We start from the raw sequence: 21,911 nt of genomic DNA on the forward strand, positions 1-21,911 counted from the left end.
GCAATAATAATGGAAGTATTCATGAATTTAGAGTTTTATTTCAAAGTGTACCAAGGACGGACATCGTTGACATGGTGAGGACATAACTGACCACGGTACTGGTTGCTATCTCGTATACAGGGCAGTTAATCTTGTAGGTAGGGCAATCTGAACATGAGACTTAAACAATATGCTAGATCTGTAGATCAGATATAAAATTGCTCCATGCGCTGCCCGGGTACTATTTTGAACGTTAAATTTTACGATTTGATTACCTGTTAGTTATGTGTGAAGTGTATTTTTGTAGATTTCTTTATTGTGATATAGCTGAAAATGTGAAGGACCTCCACAAAATGCTGAGAGAATTCAACAAGAAGTGTGAGGAGTATGGAATGAACATAAACAAAACGTAAACTAAATTCATGATACTTGGAAGTAAAGGTGAAAAAGCGATAATCAAGATAGGGGGAGACATTATTGAACACGTGAATAAGTTTAAATATCTTCTAAGTATTGTGACTGAAGACCTTCACTATATAACAGACATAAAAGCTCGAATTGCCTTAGCCAAGGAAAGCCTCATCAAGAAGAAAAGAACTGTTTTGTGGCCCGCTAGAGAAAGATCTGAGGAAGAGACTTGCAGGGTGTTACATATGGAGTATGACTCTATATGGCGCTGAAACAGTTGTTAGACAGCATTAGAAAAAGAAAGGAAGATTATGCAGAAGTGAAGGAAAGGGCACAAGATGGAGAGATATGGAGGTCACAGCCTTGACTGGACCTGCCGGATGGCAAAACAACCTATGATGATGATAATCATTTATTGTGACGTTGACTGTATATTTACAAAAAAAAAAAAAGAAAGAAAAATAGGTACTGCTTGTATTACATCGCACCGGCACACATAGGTCTTATGGCGACGATGGGATAGGAAAGGTCTAGGAGGGAGAAGAAAGTGGCCGTGGCCCTAATTAAGATACAGCTCCAGCATTTGCCTGGTGTGAAAATGGGAAACCACGGAAAACCATTTTCACGGCTGCTGACAGTGGGGTTCGAACCCGCTATCTCCCGGATGCAAGCTCACAGCTGCGCACTTCTAACCGCACGGCCAACTTTTAAAATTATTTCGTTTCGCGTGGAATTTTGTCAGTGTGGCAGCCCAAATTGTCTGGAAAGTCAAATAATAACAATAATTTTATCAACAATTACAAAAATCCTGTTGAGGTTTATAATTTTTTTTTTCAATGAAGCTTGTTAAGGACCTCCAGACGAAAAATGTGAAGAAAGCAAGCCAAACTGTGAACTCCCTGGCGTAAAGGCAGTGGAATGTGAACAGTAGGGGAGATTGAGGGAGGTTGGGCGAGTGGAGCCAGTCAAACTCCCCTCCACTTTGTGGAGAAAAGATTAGATTTTATTCCGTTTTAGCCGCCTGTAACTGGGAAATTTTTTTAAAAAAATATATAAACCCTGTTGACTTTTCAGCTTATTCTTTCCTCTAATTTGTTCAGTTATTAAGAAAAATACTTAGTGGAAACACGCACAAAATGCAAAATATCGTTCGTCGCCGCTAGCCGAATTCTGCAGCGCCACAGCAAATAGCGGAGGACCGCGGAGTAATGTGTAGCATGTTCTGCGACGCAGGGTAGCAGGGGTATATTTTTGCCAAAGTCACACGCTAGCCGCGCGCATTCGTCAGTCTGGCAATCACACGCAATGTGTCTGTTACCTTGTTAGTGTGTAGTCAAATACTTAATGACTTTTTAATTGTATAATCACGCCGAACTTCTATTTACTGAGCTCGATAGCTGCAGTCGCTTAAGTACGGCCAGTATCCAGTATTCGGGAGATGTAGGTTCGAACCCCCTGTCGGCAGCCCTGAAGATGGTTTTCCGTGGTTTCCCATTTTCACACCAGGCTGTACCTTAATTAAGGCCACGGCCGCTTCCTTCCCATTCCTAGCCCTTTTCTGTCGCCATAAGAGCTATCTATGTCGGTGCGACGTAAAGCAACTTGAAAATTTAAAAAACTGCTACTATTTAACTGTAATAGATGCGTAAATATTGCTCCTTTGGTGTACGTTTTATTGCATGGTACGATTCTTCTTCTTCTTCTTCTTAATCTGCTTACCCTCCAGGGTTGGTTTTTCTCTCGGACTCAGCGAGGGATCCCACATCTACCGCCTCAAGGGCAGTGTCCTGGAGCGTGAGACTTGGGTCGGGGGATACAACTGGAGAGGAAGACCAGTACCTCGCCCCGGCTATGCTGAACAGGGGCTTTGTGGTGGGGATGGGAAGATTGGAAGGGACAGACGAGGAAGAGGGAAGGAAGCGACCGTAGCTTTAAGTTAGGTACCATCCCGGCATTTGCCTGGAGGAAAAGTAGGAAACGACGGAAAATCACTTCGAAGATGGTTGAGGTGAGAATCGAACCCACCTCTATTCAGTTGACCTCCCGAGGTTGAGCGGACCCCGTTCCAGCCCTCGTACCACTTTTAAAATTTCGTGGCAGAGCCTGGAATCGAACACTTGCCTCCGGGGATGACAGCTAATCACGCTAACCACTACACCACAGAGACGGACATAGTACGATTATTACCGCATTTAAGTTGGTTAACCTTTACGTCTCTATCAAAATTCGCTCAGAGACCATCAAAAACCATTTTATAGCATTTTTTTTTCCATTTTTATGTCTAACCCCCGCCCCCTGCTTATCCCCGGCTCTTTTTGTTGTCCATACATTTTGTGCCGCCCCCCCCCCCTTTTTAATTCCCAATCGCCGCTACTGAATGCGAATTACTGAAACTTGTCAGCACATGATCTTCGTTAGTAAATAACGCGTCAAAAATTTAAAAAACCATGGCACAACAGCCCCGAAGACCCGTGGCCTACCAAGCGACCGCTGCTCAGCCCGAAGCCCCGCAGATTACGAGGTGTCGTGTGGTCAGCGCAACGGATCCTCTCGGCCGTTATTCTTGACTTTCAAGACCGGGGCCGCTATCTCACCGGCAGAGGCAGGCACGCTACCCCTACACCGCGGGGCCGACAAATAACGTGTCAGCTTAATTATACTTCCATTCCCTCGATTTTAAGTGATACCATTGAAAATAACTTATTATTAAAAATACATCAGTACGTGTACATTTTAAGTTGGCTGCTGTAAACCTACTTACAGTATTGATATTGACACTTCATGGTACTTGAGTCCGTGTTTTGTGTTTTTCTTTTAAATCTATTTTACGCCGTTGTGATAGATGTTGGTAAACGTTTATGATTTTCAATTTTACTGCTTTTGGGGTTACGTGGTTCGAATATGTGTCCATGATTTACATATTTTTAAACGATAAATAATATCATTTCATGATTTTGCACTTTTTAAACGCAGCAAATATTAAATATAATAGTTCTTCTGTACGGAAATTATGAACATTACCAGCGATGATAATTTTATCTAGGACTTGCGTCCATCGCTTTACTCTTGCTTCACAGCAGACTACATCTACGCTAAGGGCAGTGGCCCAAGACAATCGCCATGTTGGATTCTGAATTATGGTTTGATACTGTAGTTGGCTTTATACCTTGCCGTCTGTTTGAACGTAGGCGTTTTTCTCTTAGCAGCATGTAAGGTATTAGGAACGTTCTGCCATCTGTAGAATGTATATGGAAGCTGGGAAAGGTTAGAGAATCAAAGAGTATCTAGCTGGGAATACTATTCTCCGTGGTCAGAGGAAGTGAATACTCTCTGGCTTGATAGGTAGTAATCAAATATGGCCGCATGCAATGGCGTTACTAAGGATGAAAATCACATATACACTGAGCGACACAAAAAACGCAGCACTTCAGTTTCTTTCAAAACTGAAATTTATTTTAAATTTATGGCACTTTTATGACAATAATCCACTACCTTATCAGAATATTAATGGCAATGTTCGTCGCTTAGCAACCTACTAATTTCAGAATGTGTTGCGGGCTAGGGTAAGCCTTTCCCTGCAATTATTGGAGTGATCATTAAATAGCTTGATTTTATGATTACTCAAATTTGGCCGAACTTAGAGGCCTATCAGTGTCTCTTAATTCACCGGCAGATAATTCCGGAGAAAATAAAACAAAAATGAAGCAAATCGGTCCAGTAGAACGGACGGACGGATTTGTCATAGTTATTTTTAGTAAACTCTTTTAATATATAGACTACGGGACATGTGCTGCTTCGGAGCATTCGTTATAAATATCTTAGATAATTCGTCTTGATATGCCTATCGTAGTAATACTGTGTTGCCTTCCCCTTTTCAATGGCTTTTATGAACATTTAACAAGAAGCGCGTCATGGTATGCCGCAATTCGTAGTCAGAATTCGTCCATTCTGACGCCATCATGCCTCCTATTCGGTAAAAATCTATCCATATATTCGCTTTTTTATCTTCCAGTTACTGACGCAAAGCTTGGTATTGTGTCGTAAACGGTAATGGTACTTTTAATCGCCGCTATTCAATCCAGAACGGTTGTCTTGTGACCTCATGGGTTAGTCTGGAAGCAGCATTTTTTTTTCTCTGCCAGGCAGAGAACTTTTTTGAGATATATGGTCTTTACTCTATCCAATGCAGCTAGGTTATCTTTGGATTGGTGGTCCCAGGTAATGTCTAAGGCATATGTCATGCCGGGGTCTGTTTGTACGTAGACTTTTTCTCTCTTAGCAGCATGTAACTTAGTAGGAGCGCCCTGACTTCTGTTGAAAATATTTGGAACCTGGGAAAGGTTAGAGAATCCAAAAGTATCTGCTGAGGGGATGCATACTCTCTGGCTTGGCGGGTAGTAATCAAACATGGCTGCATGCAATGGCATTACTAAGGATGAAAATCATGTACGGTATCAGAACATTAATGAAAGTGTTAGTCGCTTAGCAACCTGCTAAGTACAGAATGTATTGCGGTTTTGGGTAAATATTCGCCTGCAATTATTAGAGTGATTATTTCACGATTTGATTTTATGATTACTCAAAGTTGGCTGAACTTAGATACCTATCAATGTCTCATGAATCACCAGCAGGTAATTCCGGAGGGAATAAAACAAAAATGAAGAAATTTATAGCTCATTCCACGTTAAGAAAATAGTATGGTTCTTCTGGACCTACAAGGAGTGAACACACCCCTTCTGAGACCCCCATAATTACTCGTGATTAATGTATAGTATACTGTTCTCTGTAATGTATTATGAAAGACAGATAAAAAGGACGAGGCATGTTTGCCCTGAATTATTAAAATAACTATATAACATTTTCTTTTTCATAAATATATTCGTAGGGAGGAAGCACAATGGCAGGAACAGCCATCGCTTCCTTGCCTTCCTTCATTACCCTTCTTCTGTATTGCTCTGGTACCAGCCTCGCGCAGTGCCTCTCTCTATGATTCCGAACAAACAAAAAACAGCTTCGGCAAATCCCCCGTCCGCTGTAGTTCATAAAAGTATTTTGCAGCTTAAATTCAATTTAAATACTGAATTTCACATATTTATGTGCCACCATTTTCCCGTGATGGTGTTGAGCACAGCCGTTCGATATGACAACCCTGTTGTCATAAGAACAATACTGTTTTCTTAACATGAGTAGCGTAATAGGACAGTTCTGCCGCCGCCTCCTCCTCCGGGCTCCCAGGGGCCCCTCCGCCTCCGCCTCACGGGAGGCCCTCCGAGAGGCCCCCTCCACCTCCGCCTCACGGGGTCCCTCCCAGAGGCCTCCTCCGCCTCCCGCGGGAAATTTGAATTGGTAAACAAAGCCACGTGCTTTTTGACAGCTGTCATCGACAACAACGCATCGCTAACCTCACTGCTGCCATCTTGACGGGCCTAAACCTCAGTGGTACCAACTTAACCTAACTAGCGCGAGATTTGAATAGGTAAACAAAGCCACGTGCTTTTTGACAGCCACGTGCTTTTTGACAGACAACAACACATCGCTAACCTCAGTACTGCTATCTTGACTGGCCTAAACCTCAGTAGTACCAACTTAACTTAACTAGCGCGAGATAAACAAAGCCACGTGCTTTTTTGACAACCACGTGCTTTTTGACACCTATCATCGACAACAACGCATCGCTAACTTCAGCGTTACCATCTTGACGGACCTAAACCTTAGTGGTACCAACTTAACCTAACTAGCGCGAGATTTGAATCGGTAAACAAATCCACGTGCTTTTTGACAGCTGACATCCGCCATCTTTTATCAACAGAGCACAGTGCTGCCCTCTTTAGCTACTTACCTTTGAAATGTGGTGGCGGATAATTTGAAAAATGCTTTTTGATAGCAGCCATCTTTAATCGACAGAGCACCGTGCTGCACTCTGGTGACAGACAATTCCACGTGACAACAGCCATCTTTAATCAAAAGAGCACAGGGCTGCACTCTATGTGGTGGCGGCAATTTGAAAAATTTCACATGCTCTTGTTTGGAAACAAAGCCACGTGCTTTTTGGACAGCTACCATCCGCCATCTTTAATCAAGAGAGCATCGTGCTGCACTCTCTAGTTGAAATGTGGTGGCGGCAATTTGAAAAATTCCACGTGCTCTTGTTTGGAAACAATGCTACATGCTTATTTGACAGCTGCCATCCGCCATGTTTAATCAAGAGAGCGCCGTGCTGCACTCTCTAGTTGAAATGTGGTGGCGGATAATTTGAAAAATGCTTTTTGATAGCAGCCATCTTTAATCGACAGAGCACCGTGCTGCACTCTGGTGACAGACAATTCCACGTGACAGCAGCCATCTTTAATCAAGAGAGCACAGGGCTGCACTCTATGTGGTGGCGGCAAATTGAAAAATTCCACGTGCTCTTGTTTGGAAACAATGCTACATGCTTATTTGATACCTACCATCCGCCATGTTTAATCAAGAGAGCGCCGTGCTGCACTCTCTAGTTGAAATGAGGTGGCGGCAATTTGAAAAATTCCACGTGCTCTTGTTTGGAAACAATGCCACATGCTTATTTGACAGCTGCCATCCGCCATCTTTAATCTATAGAGCACAGTGCTGCTCTCTTTAGCTGAAATGTGGTGGCGGATAATTTGAAAAATGCTTTTTGACAGCAGCCATCTTTAATCCAGAGAGCATCGTGCTGCCCTCTTTAGCTAGATACCTGTGGTGGCAGGCAATTCCACGTGACAGCAGCCATTTTTAATCAATAGAGCACCGTGCTGCCCTCTTTGTAGCGATGGCAAATTCCACGTGCTTTACAAACTCTCGTGCTTTTTTCTGACAGCTGTCATCCACCATCTTGCATCACAAACCTCAGTGCTGCACTCTTTTGCTAGATACCTTTGAAATGTGGTGGAGGCAATTTGAAAAATTCTATGTGCTCTTGTTTGGAAACAAAGCCACGTGCTTTTCTGACAGCTGTCATCCGCCATCCTTAATCAATAGAGCACTGTGCTGCTATCATGCGGGCAATTTCGTCAGCTGTCATCCGCCATCTTTCATCCACAGAACACCGTGCTGCCCTCTTAATGACATGAAGTAGCGGGCAATTTGAAAAGTTCTGTTAGCTGTCATCCGCCATCTTTAATCAAGAGAGCGCCGTGCTGCCATCTTTAGCTAGATACCTTTGAAATGTGGTGGCGGCAAATTGAAAAATTCCACGTGCTCTTGTTTAGTAAACAAACTCACGCGCTTTTTGTCAGCTGTCATCCGCCATCTTACATCTCAAACCTCAGTGCTACACTCTTTAGTTGAAATATGGTAGCGGATAATTTAAAAAGAAAAATTCTACAGCAGTCATCTCTCGACGCTAATTGCATAAGGTGGTGGCTATACATGACTCCTTAAGGGTGCTTACGCAAGATGGCTGCTATACATAGGTTCTTATGAGTCTCCCTTGGGATGCTTGCGCAAGATGGCAGTTATACATGGCTCCTTATGAGATGCCCTAGGGATGCTTGCGCAAGATAGCGGCTGCTCTTATGGGACGGCTTAAGGGTCCTTGCACAAGATGACTAGAGACACCCTAAGGATGCTTGCGCAAGATGCCGGACACAAGATGGCGGCTATACACGACTCCTTCTGAGACGCTTTAAGGGTGCTTGCACAAGATGGCTGCCGCTCTTATGAAGAAAGCTAGCTTCGAGGCTAACGTGTCGTGCTACTTCGATTCATTAAAATTGGGGCTTAAATGTAAAATGTTAAATATCTCGAAAACGGTGCACCGTAGAGCAAAACGGACAAACTTTTTCTGCCTAATACCCAGGTTCGCAGTATGAGGAATAAGAAAAACATAGTCTAATGATGGGATCAACGGTTCGGTTCCTACTTAGGCCCTTTGGCATTCGCTCTGTTTTAGCTTGTATTGAAGCGAGTCTTCGTAACATGATCAGGTCTAGCTATGGTAGAGAGCATAACGTACCGTGCTTATTCGATTCATTAAATTTGGGGCTTAAATGCAAAATATTATATATCTCGAAAACGGTGCATCGTAGAGCAAAATGGATAAAATTTTTCCACCTGATACCTAGGTTTGCAGTATCAGGAACAAGAAAAACATAGTCCAATGGTGAGATCGACGGTTCGATTCCTACTTAGGCCCTTTGGCATTGGCAGCTATCTAATTCTACAAGGTGGCGGCTGTATATAGCTTCTTATGTGACAGCTTAAGAGCGCTTGCACAAGATGGCTGCTGCTCTTATGAGACTCCCTAGGGGTGCTTGCGCAAGGTAGCAGCGACAAGACGGTGACTATACACAGCTCCTTATGATACGACCTAGAGGTGCTCACACAAGATGGTGGCTGCTCTGATGAAGAAAGCTAGCTTTGCATCGTGCAGGTATCTTTACAGCACTAAAGCTCATACCTTTGAAATGTGGTGGCGGGTAATTTGAAAAATTCTACGTGCTTTTTCTTAACAGCAGCTATCTTTAAACAATAGCGGCTATACATAAGCTGTTAAGGCCCCTCTTATGTCAAGGCATAGCTCTATCGAACAAGTTTAGACCTGCATCGGGATAGCTAGAGTAAGCATGTGCTGCAGTGATGACGTCATTATGCATGTTTAGACTTGCAAATCACTAAAGAAACATAACAAGACTAGGATCGAACACTGCACTCTATGCCGTTAACTTTATCATGTGATCGGAACATTGATTGAAGTGTTTAGAACACTAAATAAGTGATCAAGACTAAAAATAGAACACTGTACTCGATACAACATGTGTTTAGAACTTGTCAGGGGATACCTTTGTTCTAAGAAGATTAGATTACCGCACATTCCTTGTAAGGCTAATAGGCTAATGGGCAAAAGGGCAAAAGGGCTAAAGGGCAAAAGGGCTAATGGGCAAAAGGGCTAATGGGTTAAAGGGCTAAAGGGCTAAAGGAGCAACAACCTCATCGATCGCTATCAGCAAGAACGCTTGTACTTTGTTAAGTGTAGAAAATTAATCTTTATTTGTAAATGGTTTCATGTTCAGAACAAGGAATGGAACCTAGGGGTTACGTCTTACCTAATAAAATCCCCGAGGAGTGATGAGTTACGTTTTTCGAACTAGTGTTTGGAAAACTGAACTTTTCAAGATGATAGCAGAGAGTTTAGCAATGTTCTGTTGTTGGATTATAAATTCCGCGCTACAACATGCACAAGGTGGCAGCCTTGAGGTTTACCGCCGTAAAGATGACGAGAGTGAGGTTAGCAATGTTCCGTTGTTGGATTTTAAATTCCGCACTATAACATGCATAAGGTGGCAGCCTTGAGGTTTACCGCCGTCAAGATGGCAGCAGTGAGGTTAGCGACGCTCTATTGTCCTTTAAAGGGTCCGTCAAGACGACAGCTGTCAAAAAATCACGTGGCTTTGTTTACTAAACAAGAGCACGTGGCTGTGACGTCACGGTCACGTAAGCAATCCTTAGCTCGACGTCGTTAAGAGCAGCATTAGGATTAGCTATGCTTAAAAGTCTTGGGAACAGAGCAGCAGTATGAATTGCCATGTTTCAAAGCGTGTACACATCACCTATCGATTTTACACGCATCGACCCTCGTACTAAACTTCTTCCGCTAGATCGTGCTGCTATCTTAGCATAACCTATACCCATAAAATTAAAGTACAAATAATAGCCATGTTTCAAAGCGTGTACACATTACCTATCGATTTTGCATGCATCGACTCTCGTACTAAACTTATTCCGCTAGATTGTGCTGCTATCCTGGCATAACCTATACGCATGTCATTAAAGTACAAAGAATAGCCATGTTTCAAAGCGTGTACACATTACTTATTGATTTTGCATTCATCGCATCTCGTACTGAACTTCTTCCGCTAGATTGTGCTGGTATCTTAGCATAACTTATACACATGAACTTAAAGTACAAAGAATAGCCATATTTCAAAGCGTGTACACATTACCTATCGATTTTGCATGCATCGACTCTTGTACTAAACTTCTTCCGCTAGGTTGTGCTGCTATCTTAGCATAACCTATACACATGAACTTAAAGTACAAAGAATAGCCATGTTTCAAAGCGTGTACACATTACTTATTGATTTTGCATTCATCGCATCTCGTACTGAACTTCTTCCGCTAGATTGTGCTGGTATCTTAGCATAACTTATACACATGAACTTAAAGTACAAAGAATAGCCATGTTTCAAAGCGTGTACACATTACCTATCGATTTTGCATGCAGCGACTCTCGTACTAAACTCTTTACGTTAGATTGTGCTGCTATCTTAGGATAACCTATACGCATGACCTTAAAGTACAAAGAATAGCCATGTTTCAAAGCGTGTACACATCACCTATCGATTTTGCATGCAACAAATATCGTACTAAACTTGTTCCGCTAGATTGTGCTGCTATCTTAGCATAACCTATACCCATGAACTTAAAGTACAATGAATAGTCATGTTTCAAAGCGGGTACACATCAACTATCGATTTTGAATGCATCGACTCTTGTGCTAAACTTCTTCCGCTATATTGTGCTGGTATCTTAGCATAACTTATACACATGAACTTAAAGTACAAAGAATAGCCATGTTTCAAAGCGTGTACACATTACCTATCGATTTTGCATGCATCGACTCTCATACTAAACTCCTTACGTTAGATTGTGCTGCTATCTTAGGATAACCTATACGCATGACCTTAAAGTACAAAGAATAGCCATGTTTCAAAGCGTGTACACATCACCATTCGATTTTGCATGCAACAAATATCGTACTAAACTTGTTCCGCTAGATTGTGCTGCTATCTTAGCATAACCTATACCCATGAACTTAAAGTACAATGAATAGTCATGTTTCAAAGCGGGTACACATCAACTATCGATTTTGCATGCATCGACTCTTGTACTAAACTTCTTCCGCTAGATTGTGCTGGTATCTTAGCATAACTTATACACATGAACTTAAAGTACAAAGAATAGCCATGTTTCAAAGCGGGTACACATCAACTATCGATTTTGAATGCATCGACTCTTGTGCTAAACTTCTTCCGCTATATTGTGCTGGTATCTTAGCATAACTTATACACATGAACTTAAAGTACAAAGAATAGCCATGTTTCAAAGCGTGTACACATTACCTATCGATTTTGCATGCATCGACTCTCGTACTTAACTTCTTCCGCTAGATTGTGCTGCTATCTTAGCATAATCTATACGCATGACCTTAAAGTACAAAGAATAGCCATGTTTCAAAGCGTGTACACATTACCTATCGACTTTGCATGCAACAAACATCGTACTAAACTTCTTCCGCTAGGTTGTGCTGCTATCTTAGCATAACTTATACACATGAACTTAAAGTACAAAGAATAGCCATGTTTCAAAGCGTGTACACGTTACCTATCGATTTTGCATGCATCGACTCTCGTATAAACTCTTTACGCTAGATTGTGCTGCTATCTTAGGATAACCTATACGCATGACCTTAAAGTACAAAGAATAGCCATGTTTCAAAGCGTGTACACATCACCTATCGATTTTGCATGCAACAAATATCGTACTAAACTTGTTCCGCTAGATTGTGCTGCTATCTTAGGATAACGTATACCCATGAACTTAAAGTACAATGAATAGTCATGTTTCAAAGCGGGTACACATCAACTATCGATTTTGCATGCATCGACTCTTGTACTAAACTTCTTCCGCTAGATTGTGCTGCTATCTTAGCCTAACCCTATACGCATGAACTTTAAAGTACGAAGAATAACCATGTTTTAAAGCGTGTACACATCACCTATCGATTTTGCATGCATCAAATATCGTACTAAACTTCTTGCGCTAGATTGTGCTGCTATCTTATCATAACCTGTACGCATGAACTTCAAGTACAAAGAATAGCCTTGTTTCAAAGCGTGTACACATTACCTACTGATTTTGCACGAAACGACTATCATACTAAACTTTTTCCACTAGATTGTGCTAAAATCGTGTAAGTGTGCTGCTATCTTAGCATAACCTATCGATTTTACATGCATCGACTATCGTACTAGGCTTCTTCCGCTAGAGCATATAGCAATCGCTTTTGTGTATCCCTAACCCATGTGTACGAACTTACAGCACAAAGAAGAGCTATGTTCTAAAGCGTGTACACATCACCTATCGATAATGTATGTATCGAATATCGTACTAAACTTCTCCTGCCAGTGCGTACGACTATCGCTTTTGTGTGCACGAACTTGATGCATAAAGAATAGCAATGTATAAAAATCTTGTAAACAAAGCAGCAGCATTAAGTATAACCATGTTTAAATGCGTGTACACATCATGTATCCATGATGCACGCAGTACTAAACTTATTCCACTAGAATGTACAAAGTTCGCATGTGTTTGTGCTGCTATCTTAGCATAGCCTATGTGCATGAACTTGAAGTACAAAGAATAGCGATGTTTAAAAATCTTGTGAACATGGCAGCGGTAAGAATAGCAAGATTTAAAAGTGTGTACACACCACCTTTTGATAATGCATGCACCTTGTACTAGAGCACGTGACCATCGCTTGTATCTACTGCTATCTTAACATAACCTATGTACATGAACTTAAAGCATAAAGAATAGTTATGTGTAAAAAATCTTGTGAACATGGCAGAATGTTAACTACGTAGGTGTAGACATTGAACTTTGCATGCTGACGCAGCATACCGCGTGACCGTGACGTCACAGCCACGTGCTCTTGTTTAGTAAACAAAGCCACGTGATTTTTTGACAGCTGTCGTCTTGACGGAACCTTTAAAGGACAATAGAGCGTCGCTAACCTCACTGCTGCCATCTTGACGGCGGTAAACCTCAAGGCTGCCACCTTATGCATGTTATAGTGCGGAATTTAAAATCCAACAACGGAACATTGCTAACCTCACTCTTGTCATCTTTACGGCGGTAAACCTCAAGGCTGCCACCTTATGCATGTTGTAGCGCGGAATTTACAATCCAACAACAGAACATTGCTAAACTCTCTGCTATCATCTTGAAAAGTTCAGTTTTTCAAACACTAGTTCGAAAAACGTAACTCATCACTACTCGGGGATTTTTTTAGTTAAGACGTAACCCCTAGGTTCCATTCCTTGTTCTGAACATGAAACCATTTACAAATAAAGATTAATTTTCTACACTTAACAAAGTACAAGCGTTCTTGCTGATAGCAATCGATGAGGTTGTTGCTCCTTTAGGCCTTTAGCCCATTAGCCCATTAGCCCATTAGCCTATTAGCCCTACAAGGAATGTGCGGTAATCTAATCTTCTTAGAACAAAGGTATCCCCTGACATGTTCTAAACACATGTTGTATCGAGTACAGTGTTCTATTTTTAGTCTTGATCACTTATTTAGTGTTCTAAACACTTCAATCAATGTTCCGATCACATGATAAAGTTAACGGCATAGAGTGCAGTGTTCGATCCTAGTCTTGTTATGTTTCTTTAGTGATTTGCAAGCCTAAACATGCATAATGACGTCATCACTGCAGCACATGCTTACTCTAGCTATCCCGATGCAGGTTTAAACTTGTTCGATAGAGCTATGCCTTGACATAAGAGGAGGCCTTAACAGCTTATGTATAGCCGCTATTGTTTAAAGATAGCTGCTGTTAAGAAAAAGCACGTAGAATTTTTCAAATTACCCGCCACCACATTTCAAAGGTATGAGCTTTAGTGCTGTAAAGATACCTGCACGATGCAAAGCTAGCTTTCTTCATCAGAGCAGCCACCATCTTGTGTGAGCACCTCTAGGTCGTATCATAAGGAGCTGTGTATAGTCACCGTCTTGTCGCTGCTACCTTGCGCAAGCACCCCTAGGGCGTCTCATAAGAGCAGCAGCCTTCTTGTGCAAGCGCTCTTATGCTGTCTCATAAGAAGCTATGTATAGCCGCCATCTTGTAGAATTAGATAGCTGCCAATGCCAAAGGGCCTAAGTAGGAATCGAACCGTCGATCTCATCATTGGGCTATGTTTTTCTTGTTCCTGATACTGCAAACCTAGGTATCAGGTGGAAAAAGTTTATCCGTTTTGCTCTACGATGCACCGTTTTCGAGATATTTAACATTTTGCATTTAAGCCCCAAATTTTATGAATCGAATCAGCACGGTACGTTATACCCTCTACCATAGCTAGACCTGATCATGTTACGAAGACTCGCTTCAATACAAGTTAAAACAGAGCGAATGCCAAAGGGCTTAAGTAGGAACAGAACCGTTGATCCCATCATTAGACTATGTTTTTCTTGTTCCTCATACTGCGAACCTGGCTATTGGGCAGAACAATTTTGTCCGTTTTGCTCTACGGTGCACCGTTTTCGAGATATTTAACATTTTACATTTAAGCCCCAATTTTAATGAATCGAACTAGCACGACACGTTAGCCTCGAAGCTAGCTTTCTTCATAAAAGCGGCAGCCATCTTGTGCAAGCACCCTTAAAGCGTCTCAGAAGGAGTCGTGTATAGCCGCCATCTTGTGTCCGGCATTTTGCGCAAGCATCCTTAGGGCGTCTCTAGTCATCTTGTGCAAGGACCCTTAAGCCGTCCCATAAGAGCAGCCGCTATCTTGCGCAAGCATCCCTAGGGCATCTCATAAGGAGCCATGTATAACTGCCATCTTGCGCAAGCATCCCAAGGGAGACTCATAAGAACCTATGTATAGCAGCCATCTTGCGTAAGCACCCTTAAGGAGTCATGTATAGCCACCACCTTATGCAATTAGCGTCGAGAGATGACTGCTGTAGAATTTTTCTTTTTAAATTATCCGCTACCATATTTCAACTAAAGAGTGTAGCACTGAGGTTTGAGATGTAAGATGGCGGATGACAGCTGACAAAAAGCGCGTGAGTTTGTTTACTAAACAAGAGCACGTGGAATTTTTCAATTTGCCGCCACCACATTTCAAAGGTATCTAGCTAAAGATGGCAGCACGGCGCTCTCTTGATTAAAGATGGCGGATGACAGCTAACAGAACTTTTCAAATTGCCCGCTACTTCATGTCATAAAGAGGGCAGCACGGTGTTCTGTGGATGAAAGATGGCGGATGACAGCTGACGAAATTGCCCGCATGATAGCAGCACAGTGCTCTATTGATTAAGGATGGTGGATGACAGCTGTCAGAAAAGCACGTGGCTTTGTTTCCAAACAAGAGCACATAGAATTTTTCAAATTGCCTCCACCACATTTCAAAGGTATCTAGAAAAAGAGTGCAGCACTGAGGTTTGTGATGCAAGATGGTGGATGACAGCTGTCAGAAAAAAGCACGAGAGTTTGTAAAGCACGTGGAATTTGCCATCGCTACAAAGAGGGCAGCACGGTGCTCTATTGATTAAAGATGGCTGCTGTCACGTGGAATTGCCTGCCACCACAGGTATCTAGCTAAAGAAGGCAGCACGATGCTCTCTGGATTAAAGATGGCTGCTGTCAAAAAGCATTTTTCAAATTATCCGCCACCACATTTCAACCAGAGGGTGCAGCACGGCGCTCTCTTGATTAAACATGGCGGATGGTAGCTGTCAAATAAGCATGTAGCATTGTTTCCAAACAAGAGCACGTGGAATTTTTCAAATTGCCGCCACCATATTTCAACTAGAGAGTGCAGCACGATGCTCTCTTGATTAAAGATGGCGGATGGTAGCTGTCAAAAAAGCACGTGGCTTTGTTTCCAAACAAGAGCATGTGAAATTTTTCAAATTTCCGCCACCACATAGAGTGCAGCCCTGTGCTCTCTTGATTAAAGATGGCTGCTGTCACGTGGAATTGTCTGTCACCAGAGTGCAGCACGGTGCTCTGTCGATTAAAGTTGGCTGCTATCAAAAAGCATTTTTCAAATTATCCGCCACCACATTTCAAAGGTAAGTAGCTAAAGAGGGCAGCACTGTGCTCTGTTGATAAAAGATGGCGGATGTCAGCTGTCAAAAAGCACGTGGATTTGTTTACCGATTCAAATCTCGCGCTACTTAGGTTAAGTTGGTACCACTAAGGTTTAGGTCCGTCAAGATGGTAACGCTGAAGTTAGTGATGCGTTTTTGTCGATGATAGCTGTCAAAAAGCACGTGGTTGTCAAAAAAGCACGTGGCTTTGTTTATCTCGCGCTAGTTAGGTTAAGTTGGTACTACTGAGGTTTAGGCCCGTCAAGATAGCAGTACTGAGTTTAGCGAAGTGTTGTTGTCTGTCAAAAAGCACGTGGCTGTCAAAAAGCACGTGGCTTTGTTTACCTATTCAAATCACGCGCTAGTTATATTAAGTTGGTACCACTGAGGTTTAGGCCCGTCAAGATGGCAGCAGTGAGGTTAGCGGTGCGTTGTTGTCGATGACAGCTGTCAAAAAGCACGTGGCTTTGTTTACCAATTCAAATTTCCCGCGGGAGGCGGAGGAGGCCTCTGGGAAGGCCCCTCGGGAGGCGGAGGCGGAGGAGGCCTCTGGAAGGGCCCCCCGTGAGGCGGAGGTGGAGGGGGCCTCTGGTAGGTCCTCCCGTGCGGCGGAGGCGGAGGGGCCCCTGGGAGCCCGGAGGAGGAGGCGGCGGCATAACTGTCCTATTATACTACTAACATGGAATGTAGTATAGCCCAGTAGAAGGCACGGACGGATTAATAGACTCTCTTAATATATGTATATTTATTCAGACTCGCGAATATATTACGAAAGTACAATTTTGTCTCTACTCCGCCCTAGACTAGGATATCCTTTCTACCACCCTGAAACGAGTAGCTCTTTGTTTACGCTGGAATGATGTAACAGTACCCAAAACCCCATGAACTGCACTTACCGCTATTTTCTCCTCTCTCCTCGCCAGCGCTACGACATGGAGACCATGATCCTGAAGCTGATACGCTATAGCCGCTCCTATACCGGCGCTTGTTCCAGTGACTACGGCAACACGTCCTGTCCAACGTTCCATCTTCCGCACTACAGTGTATAAACCTCGCAGAAAAACAGTTGCAGTTGGCAAGCTAAGAAGTAAACAGAAATACTAGTTGAGAGATGTAGATAACAAACCGTTTTATCAGCCCCGCATTGACTTTGAAGCTGCCATATCATCGTCATTAAGATAAGGGTACTCGATTTGGTATTTCCAAGTACTCCCAACGAGAAGGCTTCAAAGAACACTCATGTTGTTTTCCAGTGATGTGAAGCCAGAATGACGAGTGTCAAGGCGTAGAAAGAAAGACATTCCAAATTGGTTTTCTTATTTTTAAAGTATGTGTTCTTAAATGTATTTTAATATCCGTATGTTCATCTCTTTTCTTCACTTTTTAACTATGACATGCTGTCAAATGTACCTGAGGATGTCCTCGAAGGAGGACGAAATATGTACTACACAATTAATAAAGTTGTGATTAAATTTATGGGATAACATTTACAATAGTATTGTGAGGTGGGTCCGACTCGTTGGATGAATAGTCAGCGTACTGGCCTTCGGTTCAGAGGGTCCCGGGTTCGATTCCCGGCCGGGTCGGGGATTTTAATCACTTCTGATTAATTCTTCTGGCTCGGGGACTGGGTGTATATGTCCGTCCCAACACTCTCCTCATCATATTCAGACAACATACTACACTACCAACCACCACAGAAACACGCAATAGTGCTTATATCCCTCCATAGAGGGTTGGCGTCAGGAAGGGCATCCGGCCGTAAAACAGGGCCAAATCCACATGTGCGACACAGTTCGCACCCGCGACATCACAGGTGTGGGAAAAGCGGCAGGAAAAGAAGAAAGAAAGAAAGAAAGGAGATTGTGAGGTGGACCAATACATCTCTTCAAAGTGTACTGTCTAATAATAATAATAATAATAATAATAATAATAATAATAAATTGTACAGAACGAAATGAGATACAGTTCGATACACTAGCTGAAAGAAAAACAGATCGAGTGTCTGCGTAGCGTGTGTCATGTAGCTGTCAACAGACATTCGGGAGATAGTGGGTTCGAATCCCACTGTCGGCAGCCCTGAAGATAGTTTTCCGTTTCACACCAGGAAAATTCTGGAGTTGTACCTTTTATAAGGCTACGGTCGATTTCTTCCCCATCCTAGCCCTTTCCTATCCCATTTCCCATCGTCGCCATAAGACTTAGGGCAGGGGTGATAAACCTTTACCTACTAACGTGTTAGTTAAAGTCTTTTTTACTGTCTAGTATGCCATCGGTTATTTTCCTTTAAAATCATCATGAAACCCCTCATTAGACTTCAATTAGATATTAGATTTCATGCCATAAATCCATTCGAGTGAATGTTTCAGAATGTATTTTGTAAACATTAAAAATGCCTTTCTCTCTTCCTTTCTTAATCTGTTTACCCTCCAAGGTTAGTTTTTCCCTCGGACTCACCGAGGGATCGCACCTCTAACGTCTCAAAGGCAGTGTCCTGGAGCGTGAGACCTTTGATCGGGGGATACAAGTGTGGAAGAGGACCAGTACCTCGCCCAGGCGGCCTGACCTGCCCAGGGGCCTTATGGGGGGTGGAAAGATTGGAACTGATGGAAAAGGAAGTGTTTAGGAAGCGGCCGTGGCTTTAAGTTAGGTACCATCCCGGCATTTGCCTGGAGAAGTAGGAAACCACGGAAAACCACTTTGAGGATGGCTGAGGTGGGAATCGAACCCCCCCCCCTGCTCAGTTGACCTTCCGAGGCTGAGTGGACCCTGTTCCAGCCCTCGTATCACTTCTCAAATTTCGTGCCAGAACCGGGAATCGAATCCGGCCCTCTGGGGGTGGCAGCTAATCATACTAAGCACTATACCCCAGAGGAGGACGTCAGCTGAGTAGAGGTGGGTTCGATTCCCACCTCAGCCATCCTGGAAGTGGTTTTCCGTGGTTTCCCACTTCTCCTCCAGGCAAATGTCGGGATAGTACCTATCTTAAGGCCACGGCTGCTTCCTTCCCTCTTCCTTGTCTATCCCCTCCAATCTTCCCATCCCCCTGCAAGGCCCCTGCTCAGCAGAGCAAGTGAGGCCACCTGGGCGGGGTACTGGTCCTTCTCCCCAGTTTCATCCCCCGACCAATGTCTCACTCTCCAGGACACTACCCTTGAGGCTGTGGAGGTGGGTTCCCTCGCTAAGTCCGAGGGAAAAACCAACCCTGGAGGGTAAAGAGATTAAGAAAGAAAGAAAAAAATTAACGCAAGCTGGCATCGATTAAACCCAATAGATAAATAAATAAATAAATAAATAAATAAATAAATAAATAAATAAATAAATAAATAAATAAATAAATAAATAAATAAGTCATCATCATCATCTGTTTACCCTCCGGGTTCGGCTTTTCCCTCGGACTCAGCGAGGGATCCCACCTCTACCGCCTCAAGGGCAGTGTCCTGGAGCTTCAGACTCTTGGTCGGGGGATACAACTGGGGAGTATGACCAGTACCTCGCCCAGGCGGCCTCACCTGCTATGGTGAACAGGGGCCTTGTGGGGGGAGGGGAAGATTGGAAGGGATAGGCAAGGATGAGGGAAGGAAGCGGCCGTGGCCTTAAGTTAGGTACCATCCCGGCATTCGCCTGGAGGAGAAGTGGGAAACCACGGAAAACCTCTTCGAGGATGGCTGAGGTGGGAATCGAACCCACCTCTACTCAATTGACCTCCCGAGGCTGAGTGCACCCCGTTCCAGCCCTCGTACCACTTTTCAAATTTCGTGGCAGAGCCGGGAATCGAACCCGGACCTCCGGGGGTGGCAGCTAATCACGCTAACCACTACACCACAGAGGCGGCTAAATAAATACATAAATAAATAAATAAATAAATAAATAAAGATTGCTCTCAAAAGGACTCCCCGGTAATTCCTGCCTCCCAGTTAAAATGCTCAAATTATGCCCATGTTTAATAGTTATTTTCACTTGTGACCAGTGAATGTTAACCCTCTACTGCATGAATTATTTTTCGTTGTCGTTTGGTGAAGAAAATTTCAAGCTTTAATGTTCAACATACGCTCAGTGTATTAGATGTACCAGCAATTCTTAACTGGGGCTAATAGCTTAACACTCGTATGTGATGTGGATTGCCATTGTTGAATATATATACGATTTTTCACGATGTTACGCTCCACTTTTTTACCCATTCGATGCTTATGCTCCGAGCAGTCAAGACCTCGTGAGAACCCTGCACCAAGCTTGCTTCCTGATTACCGCCAGCTCACCAGCATCTCCCGTCACTGCTCTCGCCTGCGGTACTTCTCAGGCAAGCCCAGCCGACTCACCGCTAGCCCGTAGGGCTGTGTACTACAAAGGAGCAATTTGTCAACAAGGAAAAAGAGCGATTTGTCTTGCACTCGGTGTGTGCTTGTTCGCGACTTGTCCCGGCGCGACCCGGTTATCAACTACACCTGGCGCGACTGGTACCCCCCGAGTGCACCCAGCCCTGGTCCTCTCAGGAGTTTGACCACTTGTGCTAGCTCCTGTCTCTTCCTCTCCTCCCCTGCCTTTCCACCAAATCTTTTCTCACTTCTTCTTCTCTTTCTCTTTCTTTCTCTCATTCAATATGGACACCCCCGGTGGACCGAGTAGCTGGGGCCCATATGTGAACTTCAACCTCCTGATGAAAATTGAATTTCTCGATTCCGACCCCAATCTCATGGACAATTATCTGGTCATTCCTCCCCCCCCCCCCTTCAGAACCCACCCCATCGAATATGAAACCGCTCAGGCAACGCGTAGCCGCTGCTCTCCGCTCCACTACCAAACTAATCCATAGGATTGATGAAAATGCTGACTCCCACGCAATCTTCGTCCTCCCCCGAACCCAGGACTCCCTACCTGTCCTCTCCGACCGCCTTGCCGGTAAAGGTATCCCTTTCTCTCCCGCCGACCAACTTCCGGGACGGCAAGAAATGATGGAGGCACTCCTGGATTCGGAAGACGATGAGGAAGAAGAAGAAGACATCGCAGTGGAAGATCCACCCCCGTACCAGCATCCATTTCACTACACTAAGAAGAATACCTCTTCCCCCATTAACCCTAAGAAGCGCCTCCTCATTATTCCACTTACAAACCCAGGACCTATACCTGCTACCAGAAAAACCGTCATTGAAGCCATAGAGCCGATCCTGAGCAGTCACATTGCAGTCATCGAGGAGACTCATAATAATCATCTCCTAATCACTCCACTCAACAATAAATTCATTCCGGCCATCCTTCAGAAACTCAAAATTACCGACATACCATCTCCTATTCTAATCAATCTAGTTATTATGTCATCCCAACCAATATCTTCCAGCAACAGCCCTCAGACGTCCAACACCCAGGATATCGAAATTCAAACCGACCCCATCTCTGATCAAGAAATTCAATCTGACCCGTTCACACCTTCTGACCCTGTCACCCAGGCTCCCCCCCACCCCTCCCCCATCTCCAAGAGATGACTCTAGCCAAGATCCAGAGCAAACTTTGCCAAACTTCACCAGCAGTGCCACTCAGACACGCCGGAGAAGAAGAAGACGACGAACGCCAGTTCCGAAGACTACTACTTCGAACCCTGAACCAGTCACTCACCAGCCCCCCTCTCCATCCC

General features: G+C 43.6%; 1 protein-coding gene across 2 annotated transcripts in view; it reads right to left on the bottom strand.

Moving 5' to 3' along the window:
* The window catches only part of LOC136886828 (farnesol dehydrogenase-like), a 56,911-nt gene that overhangs the window by 32,180 nt on the left and 2,820 nt on the right, over positions 1-21,911 (bottom strand). Inside the window, exon 1 of one of the 2 annotated variants that reach the window (XM_068230584.1) lies at positions 17,179-17,390. The exons of the other annotated variant lie outside the window; for it this stretch is intronic. Within the exon in view, the coding sequence (XP_068086685.1) occupies positions 17,179-17,310 (132 nt within the window). The 5' untranslated portion in view covers positions 17,311-17,390. Of the gene's footprint in view, positions 1-17,178; positions 17,391-21,911 lie in introns of those variants that run through there. 2 annotated transcript variants of the gene reach the window in all.

The sequence above is a fragment of the Anabrus simplex genome, chromosome X (genome assembly GCF_040414725.1).
Source record: "Anabrus simplex isolate iqAnaSimp1 chromosome X, ASM4041472v1, whole genome shotgun sequence".
Taxonomy (NCBI): domain Eukaryota; kingdom Metazoa; phylum Arthropoda; class Insecta; order Orthoptera; family Tettigoniidae; genus Anabrus; species Anabrus simplex.